This window comes from Ictalurus punctatus, chromosome 11, assembly GCF_001660625.3.
Source record: "Ictalurus punctatus breed USDA103 chromosome 11, Coco_2.0, whole genome shotgun sequence".
NCBI lineage: Eukaryota > Metazoa > Chordata > Actinopteri > Siluriformes > Ictaluridae > Ictalurus > Ictalurus punctatus.
The window spans coordinates 13,297,460-13,322,757 of NC_030426.2; the positions used below are offsets into that span (position 1 = coordinate 13,297,460).

Here is a 25,298-nt window from a genome sequence, read left to right on the forward strand (position 1 = left end):
TGTTAGTGACAAGGCTAGGTAGATTCCCTCTTCTCACACTTAACTTCAAAAGCTAAATCCCAAATACAAACCACCCCAACATGTTTGAATCCCACCTCCACCCTGTGTGTGTGGAGTTTGCATGTTCTCACCATGCAAACAGGGTTTCCTTGATGTACTCCGGTTTCCTCCCCTAGTCCAAAGATATGCATTGTAGGCTGATTTCCAAATTGTCCGTAGTGTGTGAATGTGTGCGACTGTGCTCTGCGATGGGTGGCACCCCATCCAGGGTGTCCTCTGCCTCAAGCCCCGAGATCCCTGTCTTCCCTACCCTGTGTAGGATAAGCGGTATAGAAAATGGATTGATGGATGGAAACTACCCCAACAATTGGGCTTAAGGCTTTTTTTGTGGGCGGCTGTGGCTCAGGTAGTAGAGCGGGTTGTCCACTAATTGTAGAGTTGTAGGCCCACATGACTCCACATGCCAAAGTGTCCTTGGGCAAGACACTGAACCCTAAGTTTCTCCCAATAGAAAGCTAGTGCCTTACATGGCAGTTCTGCTACCACTGTGTGAGTGTGAGTGCGTGTGTGTGTGCGTGTGTATGTGTGAATGAGAAACAGTGTAAAGCGCTTTGTAGAACTGCTAAGGGTTAAAAAAAAAAAAAAAAAAAAAAAGCGCTATGTAAGTGCAGACCATTTACCATTGTATTATAGACGTGTTTTATATCAACAAGTCTTCTCTGTTGTTGTTTTTTCAGCACAGGAAAACGTGTTAAAATTAATGTTCAAAGTAATGGCACACGTTAAATAGTAGACAGAAACCGCTGAGATACTCCTTTAACAACTGGCATTTGTGATTATATATTGTTTACAGTCGGTTGGAGTTGTGTATCGCCACCGGCAGGCGTCGCCATTTCCCCTTTTCTGTGCGCAGTCGCGATGCGGCAGCTGTCAGAACCCAGAGCAATGGCGGCTCATCTTCAGACAGGGCTCGTCTGCGCCGGGGTCAGCTGTAAAGGTCGTTACGAGGCAGTAAGAGGAGCGAAATGTGTAAACAGATGTCCTAGATTACACAAAGGAAGGTGTTAAAGGACTAACTTCAGTAATACCATCATGGCGGGCGGTCTGTTAGATATAAATACCATTACACGGAGCTGCGCAGTGCCGATGTTACTATAACGACGCCGCGATGATAAACACTGACGCTGGTACTGAGTAAGCTTTCAGCTCGGGATAGCTGGGTGGCTAGTCAGAGATTAGCTGCTCGAGCATGCATCACCTCTGTATGTTTACATGTCACTGACTAGCTGGTTAGTTAGTTAGTTAGACGGCTACGTTGACCGTGACGTATGTGATGTTTTCATGCGTGAAATATAACATTTGGCTGTCTCTGCAGCGTCCCACAAAACACAACCTGCTCTTTTGAGAGTCCGGTTTACGGAGTTTTAACCGAACACGTCCGAGGTAATCAGGCAGAATGACGGGCGCTGAGGGACATGTAGAGGAGGACGGCACCGCGCGGTCATCGTTTCCTCCGCCGCTGTCACACCGAGAGCGCTTCCCGGTGCAGAAGAACAACGTGTGTTCACGATCATACTTTGTAGTGGTCATGGTTTTCTTCCACGTCTACATCCTTAACGTCATTGCACTGTTACTGTACGTGCATTACAACACCGGCTCTGAAGCGGGCGTCTCCTCCAGCAGAGAGCTGAGCAGCCGGAGCAGCGCTCCTGAAGCGGCAGAGCAGCCGGAAGTTCACACTCACCTCCCGCGCATCGAGGGGATACGGGTCAGGATCTGCTTTAATTCATCTCTCAACACTAACAATACTGCATGCAGTCCATGCTGGGGAATATCAGCAGGTTCACACTGGTTTCTGATGGGTGTAAACAAACTAAATAATTCTACTGCTACTTACAGTATTGTGTGTGTGGGGTGATATCAACACTGTGATGTGATTTGTGATTGATGGTTTCAAATAGGATTCACGTGTGCAGATGCCCTCCTATACAAAACTGATCCTGGAGGTGTAGTGGAAAAAATCCTTCCAGCTGAAGTCAAAAAAACTTCAGGGACAGAGGGTTTGTAGATGCCAAAAAGAAAGCAAACTTTATTGAAACAGTAAAGTGAGACAGTCTTTAGAAAGTCTCACTTCATGCAAAAATACATGGGCTTTTATACTTTTCTGAGACAGGGAGCTCATCTTAGACAGGGTTTTACCTTTTCTCAGTAAAAACAAACCAGCCTCCTTCGCCACAATTAATTATTCATGTCCGTATGATATTTTAGATTTGTGGAGAATGCGCAGTTTGTTGTTTTTCTTAAAAAGGTTTTATGAGGACAAGGTTTCTCTTCTTTTTCTTTTTTTAAAGGTTTCACTCAGACACACAGTCTTTGTTTTGTTTTTGCTTTTTGCTTTTCTCTAACCAAAACTCCCTTCTTATGTCTCAGTGAGCTTCTGTCTGTTTCTCTCTGCCTCCCTTCCTGAGGCCCTATCCTAACTCGGTAATTCGTATCAGGCCTCAAGGTTGTTTACTTAAAAGCAGCTTCAGCGCATGTCTAATGCCAATTTATTGCTGTGCAGAAAGGTGCAGGCTGATACAGAAAAACAATTAATGTGTATTAAGACACAGAATTCATCTAACTCAATACATAGAATATAACTCGATCAAAAAGTGTTGTATGGTTTTAGACTATGCTTCTAAATATTGATTATACATACAGACCATGCTTGTTAACTAATATCGATTTATTAGATTATGCTTCTAAGTAATAATTCTAAATGTTTTTTTATACATATTGATTACACTTTATCAATGTATTCTATAGAGGACACCCTAAGACATTTTAGTCTTTTTCATGCCCTAACACACCTCATTGAACTAATCAGAAAAATACCAGCCCTTCTTAAGTTGGGTGTTTTAGAGCAGGGAAAATGTTCAAATGTGCAGGACAGGTGGTACTTCTATTTCAGGAAAAGAGCTGGAAACCTGTGCGCTACATGAATCTGGTGGTTTCTGACTCAGTATAGCCTACCTATTCAACATAAGAAATGATCCTGCATGGATAATACTACAGTAATGATGTGTATTCAGACAGAATTGGCAGGTACATCCCACAGATGCTCGATCGGATTGAGATCGGAGGAATTTGGAGGCCGAGTCAACACCTTGAACTCTTTGTCATGTTTCTCAAACCATTCCTGAACATTTTTTGCAGTGTAGCAGGACACGTTATCCCGCTGAACTAGACCACTGTCAATAAGGAATATTGTTGCCATGAAGTGGTGTACTTGGTCTGCAATAATGTTTAGGTAGGTCGTACGTGTCAAAGTAACATCCACATGAATGCCAGGACCCAAAGTTTCCCAGCAGAACATTGCCCAGAGCATCAGAGCATTGCCTCAGCCAGCTTGCCGCCTTCCCATAGTGCACCTGGTGCCATCTCTTCCCCACGTAAGCAACACACACACACACACACACACCCGGCCATCCACATGATGTAAAAGAAAACATGATTCATCAGACCAGGCCACCTTTTTGCATTGCTCCATGGTCCAGTTCTGATGCTCACTTGCCCATTGTAGGCGCTTTTGGTGGTGGACAGGGGTCGGCATGGGTACTCTGACCGGTCTGCAGCTACACAGCCCCATATGCAGCAAGCTGTGATTAACTTTTTCACCAATTTGTGTTACAGTAGTGCTACTGTGTTACTGCTACTGCTGCTGCCTTCACTCCCCATGCACATTAGCTTTGGAAGCCCATGACCCTGTCACCCTGTTACACCACTTTTGGTAGGTACTAACCACTGCATACCGGGAACACCCAACAAGACCTGCAGTTTTGGAGATGCTCTGACCCAGTCATCTAGCCATCACAATTTGGCCCTTGTTTCCTGCTTCAAACACATCAACTTTAAGAACTGACTGTCCACTTGCTGCCTAATATATCTTACCCATTGACAGGTGCCATTGTAACGAGATAATCAATGTTATTCAATTCACCTGTCCATAATAAGTGGTTTTAATGTTATGGCTGATTGGTGTATATACTGAATCCACGTGTGATTGAAATCTTTAGATACTAATGGGAAAATGTTTGATGTGAAGTCCAGTTCCAATATTGAAGTGAATAAATATTTCTTTTCTCTAACAGCGTTATTATACTATTGATCTGTTATTTACTGCAATTTGCTAGATGAAAAATTTCCGTACTGTTTTTCACTTACATTTTTTCCACTCTTTACATGTTATATAGTCCTGTAACAGTGCTGTGTGATCTTGTATTTTCATTTATAGCACACTATTTGTGACCATATACTGTAGGCCTGTACAGGTTGACAATAAAAATTCATTAGAGTACTTCTAAACATCACTCATGAAGCAGTTGTCCTTTTTCAGGTTGGTCATGTGCAAAAAGTGTCTCTGGTGCCAGGAAAAGTGCATGAGATGAAGACCCTCAGTCTGAAGCCTCTTCTCTTTGGTAATTATTTGTCCCTGTTTGTGGTTGAGCTCTGGTGTTCCAGCTATCTGGTTAACACAATCTTGCGCATGATACGAATGTTATGATGATGTTGTATGTGTGTTTGTGTGTGTGTGTGTGTGTGTGTGTGTGTGTATGTATGTGTGTGTGTGTGCAGAAATTCCTGGTTTCCTCTCTGAGAGAGAGTGCGCAGTAGTGATGCGTCTGGCTCAGCTGAAGGGCCTGGTGGAAAGTCAAGTCATGGTGCCTGAGGGACAGGAAGAGCTCAGCCAGCAGCTCAACCTCAGTGCTGAAGAGATCTTCCATTTGCTTGATCTCAATCAGGATGGCCAGCTGCAGCCACATGAGGTGTGTGCGTGTTTCTGTGTGAGTGAGTGTCTACGACTGTATATCAGTTTGTACTTGTTTGTGATACAGTAGACGTAACAGATGCAATGTTTATCTTTGAAAAGAAATGCTATCTCCATAATGTCCTTGTTGCAGATTTTAACACATTCCAGAGTGAGAGATGGTATCTGGCTGACTCCTGAGAACCTCAGAGAGATTTACAATGGCCTCAAGGTGGACCAGGATGGTAACGGTAAAGACCAAGGATACTTGTAGTATAACCTTACACTCGACTAAATATGACACAGAGAAAACCTTTTATATAGCCATTGGGATTGTGTTATGAAATATGTATCCATAACATAACATGTGTCATAACCGCTTAAACAGTGAGTCTTTGAAAAACCTCACCAGGACTATGGAAGAGAACTTGTAATCGAATTGCTGATATTATAGAAGTTTCGGGTGGGGGCTAGTGAAGTTTTATTCATTACCTAGGAAATTGGGCTAACAGTGTCTTTCTTTGTTATTGCTAACGCGGTATACAGAACCATGTGTTGCTACAAACAATGAAATTAGCAATAAATGTGAAGTTGAAGAATGATAACTGTATTCACCATTAGCCAACTAATAATAGAAATATTGAAAATGAACTAAGTACATATGTGTTTACAACATGTGTTTACCTGCCACACAGTGTAACAGCAATGTTGCACTGCAGCTCTTTTATTAATACTTGATGAGGCTACTGATATTTTTGTTTACACTACCAATAGATTGTGATGTAACCTTCACATGCATATTGTAATGTAAGTGGACAGGGCATAGAAAAAGATCAACTGAGAACTAAAGTGTCATGATAGAAAAGTCATTTTTAGTACTGTAGCGATTTTACAAGAAAAATAAAGTGATTAGTTTATTGTTTGTCTGGAAGAGTGGGTTAAAGAAGACTGTGCTATGTTTTGTGTGTGTTCAGGCCTCTTGAGTGTAGAGGAGTTTGGGCAGCTGAGCAGTGACGCATTCCAGCGCTTCCTACACCAGCGGGGGGTGAACAGGAACCAGTTAGTGAGGAACAGCAGACACACATGGCTCTACCAGGGTCAGGGAGCACACCAGGTCCTCAGAGATCTCCGCAATAGGTATCCATCCACGAGTTTGTGTAATCTTTTACCAACTCTCTCCTTTCCTTTAAAATAATGCCCGTTTTATTTGTTTATTCAGGGTCACGCGTTTAACAAAGCTTCCATCTGCATTGGTAGAGTTGAGTGAACCTCTTCAGGTGGTGCGTTATGAGCAAGGTGGTCATTACCATGCTCATCATGACAGCGGGCCAGTTTACCCTGAGACAACCTGCACACACACACACCTCGCTGTCAACTCCTCCTCACCATTCCAGACTTCCTGCAGGTGAGCCAATGAAATCTGCAGTTGCTGTGTTAAAATGAGTACATATGCTGATTTACTGACTATGTATTAAATATGAAATATGAGGTCTTTCACATACTATGCTTATGTAAAATAAATCTGTAAGGAATAAAACACAAGAGGAGATGCTGTTATAAGAAAATAATGAACATTGTAGGAAAAGAATGAACAACGCTTTGTGTTGAACCACTTTACCCTATCGTTGGTTATTTTCCAATAACAATTATTTATTAATTCAACAGCTATAAAGAGTCATTCCCTCACCAGTCTCTTTGTTTTCTCTCTCTCTAAGTTAATGAGACAACATAAATGCAACGTCTCATGTTACCCACTATAATACATAAAGTATATACACTCACCATCAACTTGGACGGGAACACCTGCTCACCTGCTCATTTTTGCAGTTATTTAATCAGCCAATCATGGGGCAGCAGCATAGTGCGTAAAATCATGCAGATACAGGTCATGAGCTTCAGTTAATGTTCACATCAGAATAGGGGAAAAGTGTGATCTCTGTGACTTAACCGCAGCATGGCTGTTGATGTTCTTGTTTGAGTAGTTCAGAAACTGCAGATCTCCTGTGGTTTTCACGCGCAACAGTGTCTAGAGTTTACACAGAATGGTTCGAAAAACATTCTGTGTGTGGAGGGTCTGCAGGCTGAAACACCTTGTTAATGAGAGCTCAGAGAAGAATTGGCAGACTAGTCTGAGCTGACAGGAAGTCTATAGTAACTTAAATAAGCACTCTTTGCAACCATGGTGAGCAGAAAACAAGAATCTGAGGCTATCATGGGCATAGACTCACCCAAACTTGACAGTTGAAGATTGGAAAAAGATCAGGTGATTTTTTTTCCCCCCTCCTAATCTTCATCTCTCCAGTTTGGGTGAACAGCCTTAGATTACTGTTCTTGGCTGACAGGATTGGAACCAAATGTTTTCTTCTGCTGTTGTAGGCCATCCACTTCAAGATTCAATGTTTTGTGCATGCTGAGATGCTTTTCTGCTCACCGCAGTTGTAAAGAGTGATTATATGAGATACTATATCCTTCCTGGCAGCTCAAACCAATCTGGCCAACCAACCTGGTCAAATTTCCTCTAACCTCTCTTATCAACAAGGCTTTTCCACCCACAGAACTGTTGGTCACTCAGTGTTTTTTGTTTTTCGCACCATTCCCTGTAAACTCTAGAGACTGTTGTGTGTGTGAAATTCCCAGGAGATCAGCAGTTTCTGAAATACTGACCCAGCCCTTCTGGCACCAACAACCATGCAGTGGTAGTTCAGCAGTTAAGACATTGGACTCGGAAGGTCATGAGTTCAAATCCCAGCACTGGCAACCTGCCCTTGCATAAATGAGCAGGTTCCTATTATAGTGGACGGTGAGTGTATGTACGTACCGTATATTGACCTTATAATGTGATATATCTGTGTGTGTGTGTGTGTGTACACCTATGCTTTGTGAAGATAGAGCTTTATATGTTTTATATTTTCAGGTATATTACTGTATTGTTTTACCTGAACACAGTAGAGGAAGGCGGGGAAACCACCTTTCCTGTAGCAGACAACAGAACCTATGATGAAGTGGTAGGTCTTACTGATTAAAATTTTTGAGTATACAGTGCATCCGGAAAGTATTCACAGCGCTTCACTTTTCTCATATTTTGTTATGTTACAGCCTTATTCCAAAATGGTTTAAATTCATTATTTTCCTCAAAATTGTACAACCAATACCCCATAATGACAACATGAAAGAAGTTTGTTTGAAATCTTTGCAAACTTATTAAAAATAAAAAACAAAAAAAGCTCATGTACATAAGTATTCAGCCTTTGCCATGACACTCAAAATTGAGCTCAGGTGCGTCCTGTTTCCACTGATCATCCTTGAGATGTTTCTACAACTTGGTTGGAGTCCACCTGTGGTAAATTCAGTTGATTGGACATGGAAAGGCACACACCTGTCTGTATAAGGTCCCACAGTTAACAATGCATGTCAGAGCACAAACCAAGCCATGAAGTCCAAGGAATTGTCTGGAGACCTCAGAGACAGGATTGTATTGAGGCACAGATCTGGGGAAGGGTACAGAAACATTTCTGCAGCATTGAAGGTCCCAATGAGCACAGTGGCCTCTATCATCTGTAAATGGAGGAAGTTTGGAACCGGCAGGACTCTTCCTAGAGCTGGCCACCCGGCCAAACTGAGCGACCGGGGGAGAAGCGCTTTAGTCAGTGAGGTGACCAAAAACCCAATGGTCACTCTGACAGATCTCCAGCGTGTCTCTGTGGACAGAGGAGAACCTTCCAGAAGAACAACCATCTCTGCTGCACTTCACCAATCAGGCCTGTATGGTAGAGTGGCCAGACGGAAGCCACTCCTCAGTGAATGGCACATGACAGTCCACCTGGAGTATGCCAAAAGGCACTTGAAGGACTCTCAGACCAAGACAAAGATTGTACTCTTTTGCCTGAATGGCAAGCGTCATGTCTGAAGGAAACCAGGCACCAGTCATCACCTGGCCAATACCATCCCTACAGTGAAGCATGGTGGAGGCAGCATCATGCTGTGGGGATGTTTTTCAGTGGCAGGAACTGGGAGACTAGTCAGTATTGAGGGAAAGATGAATGCAGCAATGTACAGAGACATCCTTGATGAAAACCTGCTCCAGAGCGCTCTGAACCTCAGACTGGGACGAAGGTTCATCTTCCAACAGGACAATGACCCTAAGCACACAGCCAAGATAACAAAGGAGTGGCTACAGGACAACTCTGTGAATGTCCTTGAGTGGCCCAGCTAGAGCCCAGACTTGAACCCCATTGAACCTCATTGAACAGCAAATTTGCAAAGATTTCAAACTTCTTTCACGTTGTCATTATGGTGTATTGTTTGTAGAATTTTGAGGAAAATAATGAAGTTAATCCATTTTGGAATAAGGCTATACCATAACAAAATGTGGAAAATGTGAAGCACTGTCAATACTTTCCGGATGCACTGTATGTTGAATGTTGGAAAAGTGCACTTATCTGAAGTTTAAGCAGTAACTGTATGTTTGTGTTTTTCAGTCTCTTATACAAGACGACGTTGATTTGTTGGACACGAGAAAGCACTGTGATAAAGGGAACTTGAGAGTGAAGCCCACAATGGGCAAAGCAGTGTTCTGGTACAACTATCTGTCTGATGGAAACGGTAAGGAAGAAGAATGGCTTTTTTGTACTGTTTGTAGTCTGCTGCATTACACACTAGTATAACGATGTCTGCCTAAAGCCCTGTTCGGATTGGACTAGTTTTATAGGGAAGGGTAATGTGGGGTATTGGAATTATTATAATTTACTCCCGTCCATATCCATCCTGTCAGTAATTGTTAATAGACTGTGAGTGCCTGAGTCTGGAACGAATACAGCATATTTAAATGACCAGTAGAAATAACCTCAGGTAATATATTGTGTATATTTCCAATCCGAATTGACATGTCATTGCAGGAAATGCTCATTGTTTTCTCATCTCCAGCAGAAACCAAAAGGAATCAAAGTATTGGCCAAACTTAAAAAACAGAGTATTAAAATATAGCCTTCCAGGGGTTTTAGGCAAGTCAGTGAGTTCATAGCACAGTAAAGCCTCCACGCATTTGTGGTCATGTGACTTACTAATGATCTTTAGTCATGTCCCAAATTCTCATCAAGCAATGCCCGTTAATTTAAAATACTTTTAAACACCCTGGTTAGCAGAGTAAGATCATAATTTTTTCTTTTCCTTATAATATCAATGTTTCTTAATCCGTTTGTTTTATTGAGTGCATTCCATTTTCTTTTTAACATGACACAGGATTTTGTTGTCATATCAGTATCATAAGAGCTATGTCTTATACTCGTACATAAAACATTTGCCGTTGATCTATATATTGTTCTGAAATATGTTCTAATTCATATGTAATTGGTATGTATAATATGTTCCCCACTAGTCTTTGTACTGAGGATTTGCACCAGGAAAGTATAACGCTATGCTGTGTCACCCCCTTTAGGCTGGGTGGGTGAACAGGATGAGTACGCACTACATGGGGGCTGTGTTGTCACTCGAGGGGTAAAATGGATCGCCAACAACTGGATCAATGTTGACCCAGACTACCAACGGCAAGCCCAGTACGAGCAGCTCATGTCGCAGCAGCCGGAATCTCAGGAGCAGCTGCATCACTCAGACACCCACCAGGACCTGTAACTACATGCATGCATTTGATAAGACTTGCAGTACACATACATTTGCAAGTCCACAAACATACTGTAGACACAAGAAGATCTGCACACATATACGTGAACATGCGTAGCACGCACACACCAAGGCATGCACAAGCACACAAACACTGTGCTGGAACATGCACATGCAGGTACACAAACAATTATATGTATGGACGAACATACATCTATACATTAGAAAGGCTTATTGGGACACAGGGATACAACTTTAATACTTGCACATGTGGTACAGCGTACCACGTGGTATTTTACCAATATTTATTTATGAACACTTCTAAAATTGTTATTGGTGATTTTATTGCAGCTGCTCTGTATGAGCACAGAGAGGGAGAGACTAGAGAGATGGGTTGGGCACAGCGACCACTGAAAATAGAGAGACAGGGCTTACTGTCTGGTCATAGAAATGAACTAAAACTGGTTCACTTCTGACATGTTTTTACCTGATACATTTTTCTTTTTCAATTCCTGTGTCAGTGTTCACCTAATCTATTTTTCCCCCCAATTTCACCTAATCATTACATTGCCAAAATCTATATTGCTTTTTATTTTTTTCATAATCCCCAGCTTGGATGTAGATGCACAAACCTGTATAGACATACACTGTGCATATTCATGCAGGCATACAGGTACATGCATGCTTATTAGGGGTGTAACAATATGTTAACGATACACTGCATCCTAATGCACAGCGTTTTTTTTTTTTGTTATTATATGCTGCTAAGATTCTGAATGGTCACACAATAACTGTCACTATTAAGTTTCATTATTGTACTTTTATAATATCACATTTTAGTCAACTGAAAATGGAAGCCTAAGATACATATACAGACAATGCTTATTATTGCTGTATTGAAAATGTATTATATTGAATTTGAATTTTGTGTATTGTTACACCCCTAATTCTTATATGTACATAGAAATACACTTGCTGACAAAAATATATTCAGACACACTATAAACACTGAACTGAACTGTAGCATAACTTCACCTATTAGACATTTGCGGTTCATTGTTTAAAGCTAAATTACTTGTATAGCTCTGTGCTGCATTGAAGTAGTAGTACAAATGAATCATATGAGCCGAGCTGAGCTTTATATGCTGGAAAATAACAGGCTGTCAACTACTATTTGTTTGTTCTGAAATTAATTTCTTCAGAACAAGTAATCACCAGCATTCACTAAACCAGTGGCGGCTCGTCCATAGCGGCAGGTGGGTCAGAGCCCAACCATATATATATAAACCGTTCAACAAACTTCATAGTCCTGATGCCATACATTTTAAATTCAATTGAAATACTAATGCGTGACTGACGATATTTAAAAAAAAAAAAAAAAAAAAAAGATGTAGCTGTTTGATAGATACCCTCTGTATTCGAACAGCAAGGCCAGTCATTTTTATTTATTTTTTTTGCTATGCATTGGAGACATTTGGGTTTGAGATCAAAAGATGAATGAAAATTTCAGCGTTTATTTTCTGATATTTATCTAGACGTGTTACAGTTTAGAACATGGTACCTTTTGTTTGAACCCATCCATTTTTCAAGTGATCAAAAATACTGGAACATGTGACTGACAAGTGTTTCTTATTGCCCAGGTGTGTCCTGTTAGATTGATTGTTTAAACTCTGAATGTATATTCTTGGTTTGAGCCCTTGGTTTCTCCTCTTAAGACTGCATTTTTGTTGTTAAAAAAGGATAAACCAACATGAAGACCAAAGAGCTGTATATGAGAGAAAAGCAAGCTATTTTAAAGCTGAGAAAAGAGGGGAAATCGATCAGACCCATTGCACAAGCATTGGGCATAGCCAGTACAACACTTTGGAATGTCCTGAAAAAGACAGAAACCACTGGTATACTAACAACCAGACATCGAAAAGGTCAGCCAAGGAAAACAGCAGCAGTTAATGATAAACATTGTGAGCCCTGTGAGGAAAAACCCAAAAACAACAGACTGTGACATCACCAACAACCTCCAAAGGGTAGGGGTGAATGTATCACAATCCACTATTTGAGGAAGAGTCAAAGTGCAGAAATATAGAGGCCATACAACAAGATGCACACCACTCATGAGTAGTAAGAATCAGAAAGCCAGATTGGAATTCACAAAGAAATACAGAGCCAGAAAAGTTCTGGAACAAAGATTAACCTCTACCAAAGTGATGGAAAGGCCAAAGTGTGGAGAAGAAAGTATTTGCCCATGATCCAAAACATACAAGCTCATCGGTTATGCACAGTGGAGGTAGTGTCATGGCTTGGGCTTGCAGGGCTAGTTCTGGAACAGGTTCACTAATTTTTATTGATGATGAAACTCATAGCAGCAGAATGAATTCAGAATTTGACAGTTTATGGAGAAATGCGTCCAATAACTTCGGTAACTTCCTGCTGCAAGACAATGACCCAAAAAGCACTGCGAACACAACAATGGACTTCATCGGGGAAAAACTGGAAGGTTTTAGACTGGCCAAGTCACTCACCAGACCTTAACCCAGACGAGCATGCATCTCACCTCCTGAAGAGGAGACTGAAGGGAGAAACCCCCCCCAAAACAAATAGCTGCGGGAGGCTGCAGTACAGGCCTCTAAAAAGCAACACACAAGAAGAATGCAACAGTTTTGTGGCGAGTGGATCACTGGCTTGATGCAGTTATTGCAAGCAAGGGATATGCAACCAAATATTAAATATTATTTACTTTAATTATTTTAATTTAATTTTAATTAATCTGTTTCTTTTGCTCACCTAAAAAATTCCATGGTCTACCATCAAAAGTGCCATGTTCTAAGTTGTTAAACACATCTAGATGTAAATATCAGAAAATGAAAGCAGAAATTCTGATCTATTGTCTCATTCATCTTTTGATCTCAAACCCAAATGTCTTTAGTGTATGGCCTTGCCATTATAATACTTTCAGAGGGGACTGTACGTCTATGTTCCGTTGATTTGTTCACCTTCCTAAATGTTGCACAATCGTGGGGCAGCATGCGCAGTTCCTCATTTAGCTTGGTGGAGTTATTATTGGATGGAATGCTCAAAGTTGGGAACTAAAAGAAGCGCTAAAATAGGCCCATTGGGGCAGGAATTACTCTTCGCCCTGCTTGTTCTATGAATGTTTTGTTTATACATGGGGGAGGGGCAGCAGACGGGACAGTGTTACCTCTTCTGTGTTCATTTCACACACTGTGACAGTGGCTATGGGAACCACACTTGAAACACAGTTGATTTTCTTTTTAAAAAAAAATCCATTTGTACACAAGTCATCACAATGAACACAGCCATCTTTTTTTATCCATGGTTTTCAGTCCTTTCCCTGATTAGAAAGGACATGATTAGCAAGTTTAGTCTACACTTTTATCTAGCTAACTATATAACTAGCTAGTTTGTGAATGTGTCTTTGGATTGCAATTATCTGCAACCAGAAGCCATCATAATTGCACCAATTGTTTTAAAATTACAATGTCTGGTCTCAATAAAGCTGTGATCGAGAAACTTGGGCATCTGAAAGGTCGACAAGCTACTTACAAACTTTTTGTTTGTTTGTTTGTTTACAAATGAGGCAAGAGGTGGCATCAGTTTTGTCAGCTCTCAACTGCCTATTATGGGGTTACTCATAGCCTTGCTACTTAAAATTTGTTTGAGGCTGTGTTATTATTAATGTCATCCTTCCCCACCAAAGTCTATGGTCACGAGCCTCTCCTACACTATACTTCACTAATCAGAACAGCATATTTTTGTAGCTGATTTTCCAAGTTACTTTGTGTTATTTTTCTTATATTTAGTAAGAAATTTTAATCATAGGCAGGTTTTACAATCTTTTGATCATTTCTTGCAGGCAATAGCCTGTATGAAATGCACAGCCTGCCATCAGTTCCCCTTTCTGCACGGAAAAGGTCCACAAAGCTGAACCAAACAAATATAGTTCTAGTGTAGTACCCTTACATAAATGATTTCCAAACAAATCTAACTTATAGCAGCACACGGCAAATACAGAACATGTACACACTCACAACCACACACACATCTTGTATGCATACATCTAGAGACACACAAGTCCTTAAGTGCTATATAGTACATAACTAATAATGTACTTGCATGATGTTGATTTCACATCCTGAGGCAAACTTCCCTGATACCAAGGTGACACTGATTCAATGTTGAAATTCCATCAGAATCATCATTTTGGTTGAGGGTAAGTATTCAATGCTAAATTAGATTGAAGCAATGTTGATAATTCATTGCTTTTCAGTGTTGAAAAGACAAAGTCAATGTTAATTTTTGGTCAGCTTCACTTCCCCCACTGGTGGGGCTTAGATTTAATGTCAATCCATCCGTCCTCTCCTTCAACACAACACAAATCAACTGGGTGCATTTCCGTGAAATTTAGTGAGCATATGGATCGCTGGCTACAAAAACCTTGAGAACCATTGCTGTAGAACACTGAAGGCAACATTATTTATTGATTGACTTATTTATTTATTTATGGGAATGCAGCCATATTTTATAATCTTTGTTTACATATTTATGCACTACAATACCTCCTAAGGAGTGTGAAAGAATGTTCACTTGAGTTTTCATTGAATAAAAGAGATTCAGTAAATATATGCTATTACATTTATGGAGAAACCAGATGTCAATAGCCTCAGTTGGCTATAGTTTTATGTTGTGCTCATGAGTCAGTCAATCAGTTTAAACTTGTTACCACAAACACCACATCTCAACTGACATGATCTGTCTCTTACATCTGTTCCATCAAAGCATGTCTAAACTGATGATTGAACAAACTCATACTCTGTACAGGGGTTGTGATTATTTATTACTATTTATTTAATCAATATTCTATTTTATTTCACCTGCATCCATAAGAAGACCATCTTTATTCATTTATGATGCTATTTATTGTAACTGTAACATTGTTGCAATGTTTTCAGAAGTCACAAAAATGTTAGCAGTCTGTCATTTTCTTTAAAGATATTAAATGTTCATTTTTAAAATAATAAAGTTAAATACAGATTTTAAAAAAACATGTATGTGCCTTTTTAATAATTTAAGTCAATATTATGCATTATTTTGACTAACATGCCATAAAATTTCCTATGAACAGATAATACATAATAAACAGAATGTATCATTCTCAAAACACAGGGACCAGCCCTGTTTATGGTGTCTGTACTTCACTAAAGGAAGTGTCATTTTATACTAGGCAGAGAAACTCACATTTATACAGTTCACAGTGGTAGCACCACATCATTGTTTGTGTGTGTGTGTGTGTGTGTGAGTGTGAGTGTGAGAGAGAGAGAGAGAGAGAGAGAGAGAGAAACAGATTGCTGCAGATGTACTTCACTGTAGTTAATGTCTCAGAGTCTGGTGTTGCTCATACACTGTAATGACATATTTGAATTATGCATTAGAGTTGCATTTGATTATAAATTGTGTTATTTACAGTGTATTTGCACATGGAAAGTCAAGTGCAAAAGTTTATAAAAGTATAATATAAATAAATGTAAAAGCAACAATGTCATATAGTCTGCTTCAATATTAACAGTAGGCAAATAAAATAAATGCTATTTGTTCAAAAGTTTGCATTTCCATTTCATTTATTGCCTTCCTCAGATTGGGTCTGAAGATCATCAGGGTCATAGCAAAACTGTGACTTCTTGATTCTGAACTATAAATCTGGATTTTGCTTTGTTTCAGTTTGTTGTTTTGTTACACGATACATCCACAGGATACATACATGAATTATGGAATAAAATATTTATTGAAAAAAAAAAATACAACCCTGATTTCTCAATGTGAATGTTCAAAGAGATCTACAGTCTGCCATCTTACCTTTACACTATGATACTATAGTTAAACACGGGTGTGTAACATGCTATTCCCTTTATTCGTGCACACAAGCCCTTACATGCCTCAGGTGTTAGGAAAAGAAATAACCAGTGAATTAGGAATGGCTTTGGGTCTTCAATAAACAAGTTAGGAATCTCTACTGTAACCCTTCTTTAGTATTGTACTAACTTTAATACAATATCTACACAACCTTTAAAAAGCACTACATGACCCTCAAAGCATTTGGTATATAATTTTGATCCTGTATATAATCTCTTCATTGAATGCTAGGGCATTATTCAGTAATGCAGTGCTATCACTTTGTATGTCGGTCTCTCTCTCTCCGTCTGTCTCGGTCTCTGTCTCTCTCCCTGTTTGTCTCGGTCTCTGTCTCGGTCGGTCTAGGTCTCGCTCTGTAAATACGTGTGTGTATGCATGGAAAGCTCACCACTGGTGTTTCGTAGCTTGGCAGAGTTGCTGCACCATGGTGCTTGAGGCAGTACAGTACTGCATCATGTACTGTAGTAAAGAGATGTTCTTTGGAAATGTCACTAAAAAAGCCACCTTGCTCCAGCTGCTCCACCACTAGAACTTGAGTTAGAGTCACACAATCAACAAATACACTACAGTGGATATGAAAGTGTCAGTGTGCAGTTTTATAAAGCAGTCAAACAGGAAATTAGACTGAGGATATTAGATTAAAAATATATTATTGATACACCAAAATGAAAATCTGTGCCAAAAACTAAAACCAAATTTTAAGACTCTCTGGACTAAAAATCAAGTGCTGGATTAAAAAAAAACAAAGAGAGAGAGATTCTCTCTTTGTACTGTGGCTTGTTCAGCTGAACAATAATACTTGTTCAGATTTTGATGCTTTTGTAAATTGAAAAGCAATATTAATTAGTTAATGCTTTATTGAGAAATGACAAGGTACAGTAATTTTTAAAACTTTAATATCGAAACCTCTGTCTTTTCAATAAGACATTACTCCACAAAAACGAGCATACATTAATGAACATAAAAATAATTATATGTGGTCTGCATATTGTCTGGAATGACATGTCAGGTAGTCAATCATACCACTAGGCTAAAAAATGTTTATGTTTTGGCCAAAAAAAACAAAGGATGTTACTTTTGGACATTCTTGACCAGAAATTCGTGGTGGTTAAAATCTTGGATCATTGTTTGAAAATATTTATATTCAGATTTGGTCGTGCTTACCTTGACAGCCTGCAATGCAGATATAGACATCAATTTCTCCAAAGTCATGGAATATCTGTTATCAACAGAGGACAAAATGTTCTGTATTGCTGTCATTTTTAATACTAAGTATTTGTATACAGAGTGTCATTCAGACAGTTTGATAAGCTTACTGTGAACACTTTTTCCTCTTTGTTCCTTTGTTGACTGTTCCACCACTGCACAAAACCAGTTTCAACCAAGTACAGACTGATAAAACCTCTCACCATTTGCGTGCATTCCTTTGTCTCCCCGAATACCATTTGCACACATGTACATACCATCCCAAATAACATTTCCTCGCATTCCTATGACTTCCTGAATACCATATATGGAGTCGTTCCTCTCTTACACTGATATGCTTCCTGTTTTATGCAAATATGCCCTTCCACCAAGCCAATCAATAGTTAACCCATCGTCTCTGTTGTGTGCCAATCATGATATACATGCTCTGTTTTCCTTTAAATAAAGCCAGATCTTGCCATTTGAGTTATGTGGGTCTGTGTGTGTCATTTGGCAACTCTCCCAAGCGATTGGTGCAGGAAATGTGTGGTGGGGCAAGCGCACCTTCTTTTTGTGTACTTTTGCTTTCTCTTTTCTTAAAAGTTTTAACCCGAAGATCACAATTCCTAACACTGTTCTTGACACTTACATTTCTCAGGGTCTTGATGGCCACAGTGTCAATGAAGTTGGCTGGTGAAAGGTCTAGGATGATGGAATGGATATCCCAGGTCCATTTTCCCAGTGAGCCTAGGGAAACTCTTTCCAGATCCCTGCTGAGTGTGTCCTCACTGCTGGACTCCAGTGTTGTGATGTCCCCATCCTGCAGATCTGACATGGACCCTAGCGTGGTGGTGTCAGGATCAGTACCCTTCAGGTACACCCAACTGTTATGTGGGGTCTCAGGCATGACAAACACTGTGCCATTTTCTCGGTCCCTCCACTCCTCTTCTGGTATATCGCCACATATTTCTTTATAATGTCCTGCCTCGTCTTCAATCGAGAAGACGCACCCTTTGGCACGCTGAGAGGCTGCTCTGAGAACTTGTTTCTAAAAAGAAAAAGAAAAAAAGTAAAAAACTTTTAAAAAATAAATAAATAAAAATAAACAGTGTGATAACAGCAGTGCAAAGAAAAAATACTCATTAAGTAACTAATTAATATTCGGATCAGTAATGTTAATTATAGTACAATAAGTGAAATAACTAAAGGCAATAGTTTGGTTGCAAACAGTCAGGATTATTTAAAAAATTGCTTTAAAAATAGTCAGACCTAATAGATAAATAAAGTGTGAGTGAAGTGCATACTTGAACCATAAATGTGCAGAATTTTATTTTTAAGTAATTAAATCTTGGAAGTATGGGATCATACATTTGAGATAGAAAGACTAACTAACGCTTTGTGGTCTTTATCAGACGATTTGATATGTTGCTATACCTGTCTTTTGGCTGCTCTCTTTGCCCTTCTTTCTGCCCTCCTCTCTCTTCGTCTCTGCTTCTCCTCCTGTCTGCGCTTATACGTGATCATCTTAGTAATGTCCAAGCCACTCTGTAATCACAGTCATCAGCCACAAAAACAAGAGAGAAAAACATGCCAGATAAGGTAAAGCATAAAGATGGAAAACAATGTGTGTAAGAGGTACGTTGAGAGAATTGGATGAGAAAAAAACAAAAACAAATGTGCACCTTTTGTTTGAGGGCTTCCAGATAGAGTTCAGCATTAGCAAAGTATATGGTGGCTGAAGAGTGGAATATGGTGATGCCTGGTACCTCCCTTACCTTTCACACACACAAATTTATCCATATGTTTGTTATTATAATAGTAAAACATAATTTGCCTTTAAAAAAAGAAGCCTATTTCACAGTGCTGAGAAAAAGTATTTGCCTCCTTCATGATTTCTTATATTTTTGCATAAATATTTCAGATCTTCAAATAAAATGTAATATAATACAAAGAAAGTAAGTAAACATAAAACACAGGTTTTTAAAATTATATCGATTTACTGAGGGGGAAAAACATTTTTTCCCCCTCAATGGATCTGATGGGGTTAAATCAAGAAGGCTTGAGAGTCAGTTTGATTAGTTCCTCTTTATAGTTTACCAAAGCACCGAATCCCAATACATAAAAATACTCATTAAGTATATATGGTACACTAATAAGTACACACTACTCAGGAGTATATAATTGCCATTCATTCAAGATTCAAACATCATATCCAGAAATCGGGGTTTAACAAGGAAATGTGAACATGCATAATGTCCATGTGCCTCACCTTTTGGTGTGTGTCCATGTCCAAATAAAGCTCAGTACCAGGAAGGTGGCCCAAGACAGAGTACCGGGGCCTGTGAGATCAAGGAAGCACTCATTTAAGAATATTTAAACCAGAAAGACAAAACATTGTCTGGGTGCAGAGTAGGGAAATGTCTCACCTTTGTGTTCTGAAGATAACAGTAAGCAGGGCAAAACCAATAGAGGCTGCCAAACCCATATCCATATTAAAGAGAACAGTGGACACCCATGTCACCAACCACACCAACTATATACAGTACAACAAATAATTGTAAATAATACATTGAAATAATGCAGCATGAAAAACATTTTTGATTATAATAAATCATCACAGATACTGGATAAGAGTGGATCATTAATAATTCAGATATAAAAACATGCTTAAACACTGTACTAATAGAATGTGTAACAATGTTGGAGGTTTATTATGGCGTCCTACCAGATCAATCTTACTTCTCTGCCACAGTGTCACAATGTCGGTATACTGCTTGAACATGCCTTTCAGATTCACAAACACAATGGCAGCCAGCACTGCCTGTATGGATGCACACACACACACACACACACATAAATACAAATTATATATATATATATATATATATATATATATATATATATATATATATATATATATATATATATATATATATATATATATATATATATATTTCAACAGACAGAAGTGTATTCTGGCCCACAGACTTGTGAGGAATGTACCTTGGGCAACTGCTGAAACAGAGTTCCTAACTTCAACGTTGTCACCAGCACTATCACAGCTGCAGCTACACCTGCCATCTACAGCAGTGCAACAGAACACAATGGTTATAAGTTTGTACATAGAAGATATATGTAACATATGTAACACTGTAAAAAATGTGTGTGTGTGTGTCTTGCCTGTGTTCTGCCACCAGTGGTCTCCTGTATTAGACTCCGAGACATAGAAGCACAGACAGAGAAACACTGGAAAATACCTCCAACTGTATTACTGAGACCTAAAGCCACCAACTCCTATTAAAAAAAAAATTAAAAACACAGAAAAATGGTTACTATGTGATTACGAATATGTCTGATTAAAATTCCCATCTGCAGTGATGGCTTGCCATCTCACCTGATTGCTGCACACTTTGTAGCCATGCTTAAGAGCAAAAGTTTTGCCTAAAGAGATGGAAATGGCATATCCCACAATAGCCAGGGCAAAGGCATCCACTATCACTTCAGAAAAGATACTGGGGTTTGGCATCGTGGGAGGCTGAAGCCTGAATCATCCAAGAAATTATTAGCAAACTTAAATGTGGTTAATAGAATTGTCTGTATTTATGTACGATATTAGTCTAATAATAATAATAACAACTCACCCACTTGGGATATCTCCGACTACTGAAATTTCATATGTCTCATTTAGATGAGTGTGGAATGATGTCAGTGTACCTGCCACAATCTATTGTACACACACACACAAACACAAAATCACAATTAATTATCTCTAATTGAGTCCTGAAAAATAGACCCAATACAAATATGTTAACAAAGAGACAAAAGTGCTGACCATCCAGTTAATAACCATGAAAGACAATGGATATGATAAATAATGCTTTAAGAATGAGAAAATGTCAAATGAAAAAGAAGAAGCATACAATAATGAGTTCCACTGGTATTGGCACTGGCAGTTTCTCTCGGTATCTATTGTTCAGCTCCTTGGCAATGAAGAGGACTATGATGGATACAATGCTGACGAGCAGAGTGGGCAGATGAGTATTGGGCAGCTGCACACACATGTCTACTAGTGTCTGCATACACACAGAACACAGGGTCTGGTGGATTCTCAAAAAAAAATTGATGAGGTTTGTTGTACATGGCCACAAAGGGGACGAAAGTACTTACATACACCAGTGAGAACGGCCCACTGAATCGTGTTGGAGACACTCCCAATATGTACTTCAACTGAGCCACTACTGCGTGAGCGGCAGCCGCTGTGGTGTACGCTCTCACTAATGGCTCCGAGAGATACGTGCCCACAAACCCAAACTGCGCCAAACCCAGAATCACCTGAAAGAATAAGAAAATGTATTTCCATTGCAATTCAGAAACAATTCAGCATCACATGATGAGAGTGAATATGCATGTTTGCACATATCACATCTCCATTGTCATAAATGTGTGTGCGAACCTGAATTAGTCCTCCTAATACCGTAGTGGCTGCAGCAACTTGTACCCTATAAAGATCTCTAGCAGTGACGTTCACCTCCTCCGTCACATTAGTGCCATTGAGGATGAGAAAATTGGCATCAGGGGCCAATCGCTCCGTAACACTGCCCACCATAACACTGAGAATCGTAAACGTGCCTGCAAACACACACATACAAAGGGACGTTTTGTTAGACAATACATGACGAACAGCCATTTAGAGAATTTAAAGCCTATAGTGTGGTAGCCAACAAATATTTTACCCATAATGCCATTTTAATGCTTTTTTTTTTCAATAGTGTGTTAAATATTTCCACTTTGCTTGTACTTTTCTCATTTGTTAGTCGCTTTGGATAAAAGCGACTGCTAAGTGAATAAATGTAAAATATTTCCACTTTATCACTGTAAATTGTTTTTAAATTTATGGCAAATGTAGCAAAAATGGATTTAGTTAAACAAAATAATTGTCATGGTAATAATGTATGAACACACTCCTCACCTACAGAAATGTGTCTGGAGGACCCAAAGAAGAAATAAACGAGTGCAGGATAAAAAGAGCTGTACAGTCCAAACACGGGTGGCAGTGACGCCAGCAATGCGTAGGCCATTCCTACAAAACACACACACACACATACACACACATTATCCCTCTTAGTTTTTGTTTATTTATTTATTATTATAAATAAAGTTTTGTTGTCTCAAATGTTGTATTGAACCACCGGTAACAGTGCAAATTAGACGTGCCAGCACAAAGCAAAACTCCAGAACTTGTTAGAACTGCAGAACCATTCTGGTTCAGAAAACTGTACAGGAGAAATGTTATCCTTTATGTAAAATTCTCATGCGTGCATGCCACATATTTAAAATAGGTGTAATGCTATGGGTAAAATTCAAACGGTAACAGACATGCTCCTAAAATGTTGATTTTATCTCTTTTAATGGCTGACATCTCCTACTGATTATTAGCATGACCCAATGTGTTATGTGATGTGATATATAAATATTTTCTGTAAATTATAAAGCTTTCAAAATATATTAGTAAATAGTAGCAGAAAATTTGAGAATTACTTAACAAAACTGTATTAGTTTTTCCTCATTCATAAAATAAAAACAGTTATTATATCAGACTCTAACGACAGGTTTATTGTTCTGAACAGTTTGACCTTTCTCCTATTCTGCCCAAAGATACTAATTAATTGATAGGAAATAATCTTAAGCTACAGAAGCTCTCACCTTGTGGCAAGTGCATGATGCCCACACTGATGCCAGAGATGAGGTCTGGCATGCCATAGTCCCAGATGGAATAACGCGGTAACCAGTAAAGCACGGGTAAACAGCCTGCCACTCTATGCTTCAGTCTGGGAATAGAACACCTGTGAGAGGGAAGAGGATTAGGGACAAAAGACAAGAAAGAAATAATCTTCACTTTAATAGGAATTCATAGGAATAAATAATACCACCACTATTCACACACACATACTCCAATTTTTAAAAAAAAAAAATCTTCCTTTTGTTTAAGTGTCTCACCTGAGTGAGTTTTTCAGGTGATGAGAGAAAGGAATGTGGGTGTGTGAGGGGTCCAGTCTCCTAGCCATCTCCTCCAGCCTCTCTTCATCCAGAATCTCCCTCTCCACACAGTACCCTGAGCTATTCTTCCCACTAACCATACTTACAGCACAAACCTAGTTCAGATCGAATTTTAAAAATTTTCTTTATCCTATACTTTGACTTCACCCTTTTGATTCCTGGGGTTTCTAGTTTGCAATTTACACTCACAGACACTTAAATAGGATGAGGAAGACGTAGTAAAAAGGGCTGTCTTTTTTGTTAATGATTACTTAAGGAGAAATCTAAAATACTCATTTATAAACTATAAATAACAATTAATACACAAAATGAGATTGGATGTATGACTCCATGATTCAAAACTCCACAAGTGTGGATATAAAATAATGTTTTTTAAAAAAATATAAAAAATCACACTATAATGTTAATCCTGTGCTTATGCTGATTCAGCTTTTTCTCAAGTTTCCACTGGTGTGCTCTAGTGAATATTTACTGCTCTAGTGACAGATCCCACCCGGATGTTGGGTAAGACATGAATGAATTAATAATCTCATCACTGGAAACAGGAAGAGACATTTAGCAATCAGTCTTTGATTCATCATTTTCTACAACACACAGTCAGCACAATAGGATCCAAGTGTTCACTGCAGCAATTTCACTCTAAAACAAAATGAAGCTTGAAATGCATTCTTCTTATACCTTTTAAGCACCTGCCCAGTTATAATAATGGGATACTTGATACAAAACTGCTACATTATTAATATTATCACGCTCAACAAAACTACCTTCAAATTCTACCATGTGCTCTTCAGATCAACTTCAGATCAAGTTCAGATCACTTTAGCAAAAGATTTTCAAGATTAAAACTCTTGTGAATTGAATATTAAGGACAGTCTGTTTCAGTGCCAGGTTTTTGTACTTGTAAAATGAAAACTAGGGTTAATCCATCCATCCATTCACCCATTTTCTGTTCCACTTATCCTTACAAGGTCACAAGGAACCTGGAGCAAATCCCAGGACGCATGACACACAAGGCAGGGTATACCCTGGACACGGTGCTGATCCATCGCAGGGCACAATCCCATACACATTCACACACCCATTCATACACTACGGACACTTTTTTTGGACATGCCAATCAGCCTACTATGCATGTCTTTGGACTTGGGGATGAAACCAGAGTACCCGGAGGAAACCCTCCGCAGCACGGGGAGAACATACAAACTCTGCACACACAGGGCAGCGGCGGGAAACAAACCCTTACTAGGGTTAATATTTCTATCACTGTTTAAAGATTAGCCTCTATAGCAAAAAGGACCATGGACTGCAAACCTGTGTTTCACTTATTATTCACTTGTTTATGCATAGAACATTATAAGGATTTAGTAATTTATGCTTAATACACACTGGAAATACAATATAACTGAAATGACATCTTTATCAGTTACTATAGCTATTATTATGCTGTACTGCACATTCCACTAAGTCCATAATATATATAGTCATTTTTTCAGCTGGACAATAAATAAATGTAAACCCTTAGTGAACATGTGAGGAGATGGAGCTGTAAAACATTAAAGCCTAAATCTTGATTTGACAATGACACAACACAACTAAATGAGTGGTCATGATGCACTATATGGCCGACAGTAAGTGGACACCTGACCATCACACCCATATATGGGCTTTCCCAAAACTGTTGCCACAAAGTTTGCAGCACACAGTTGTCCAGAACGTCATTGTATGC

At 39.2% G+C, this 25,298-nt stretch overlaps 2 protein-coding genes across 4 annotated transcripts; one reads left to right on the forward strand and one right to left on the reverse strand.

Annotated features, from left to right (window-relative positions):
- The first annotated feature begins 835 nt into the window (after nucleotides 1-835).
- p4htmb (prolyl 4-hydroxylase, transmembrane b) lies at nucleotides 836-13,950 on the forward strand. 2 transcript variants are annotated; one of them, XM_017479745.3, is made up of 9 exons: nucleotides 843-1,768; nucleotides 4,379-4,460; nucleotides 4,618-4,808; nucleotides 4,944-5,040; nucleotides 5,764-5,926; nucleotides 6,009-6,194; nucleotides 7,704-7,794; nucleotides 9,268-9,391; nucleotides 10,224-13,950. In XM_017479745.3, the coding sequence occupies exons 1-9, from the start codon at nucleotides 1,457-1,459 to the stop codon at nucleotides 10,415-10,417; spliced, it is 1,440 nt and encodes a 479-aa protein (XP_017335234.1). In that variant the 5' UTR covers nucleotides 843-1,456; the 3' UTR covers nucleotides 10,418-13,950. The 2 variants fall into 2 exon arrangements, with proteins under 2 accessions (XP_053539664.1, XP_017335234.1); XM_053683689.1 differs by lacking the exons at nucleotides 9,268-9,391; nucleotides 10,224-13,950 and adding an exon at nucleotides 7,427-7,589 and having other exon boundaries at nucleotides 836-1,768; nucleotides 7,704-7,781.
- A 1,117-nt stretch (nucleotides 13,951-15,067) lies between these two features.
- slc26a6l (solute carrier family 26 member 6, like) lies at nucleotides 15,068-23,893 on the reverse strand. Of its 2 annotated transcripts, XM_017479741.3 has the most exons (19): nucleotides 23,513-23,890; nucleotides 23,219-23,358; nucleotides 22,485-22,595; nucleotides 21,969-22,144; nucleotides 21,683-21,847; nucleotides 21,436-21,588; nucleotides 21,157-21,239; nucleotides 20,910-21,057; nucleotides 20,696-20,809; nucleotides 20,519-20,596; nucleotides 20,241-20,336; nucleotides 19,942-20,048; nucleotides 19,785-19,854; nucleotides 19,198-19,290; nucleotides 18,950-19,060; nucleotides 18,165-18,563; nucleotides 17,495-17,549; nucleotides 16,719-16,861; nucleotides 15,068-15,822 (listed from the first exon to the last, which is right to left on the reverse strand). In XM_017479741.3, exons 1-19 carry the CDS (start codon nucleotides 23,650-23,652, stop codon nucleotides 15,799-15,801), a joined length of 2,406 nt encoding a protein of 801 aa, XP_017335230.1. In that variant the 5' UTR covers nucleotides 23,653-23,890; the 3' UTR covers nucleotides 15,068-15,798. The 2 variants fall into 2 exon arrangements, 1 of the variants encoding a protein (XP_017335230.1); XR_008397219.1 differs by lacking the exon at nucleotides 15,068-15,822 and having other exon boundaries at nucleotides 16,800-16,861; nucleotides 17,647-18,563; nucleotides 23,513-23,893.
- Between the last annotated feature and the right edge of the window lie 1,405 nt (nucleotides 23,894-25,298).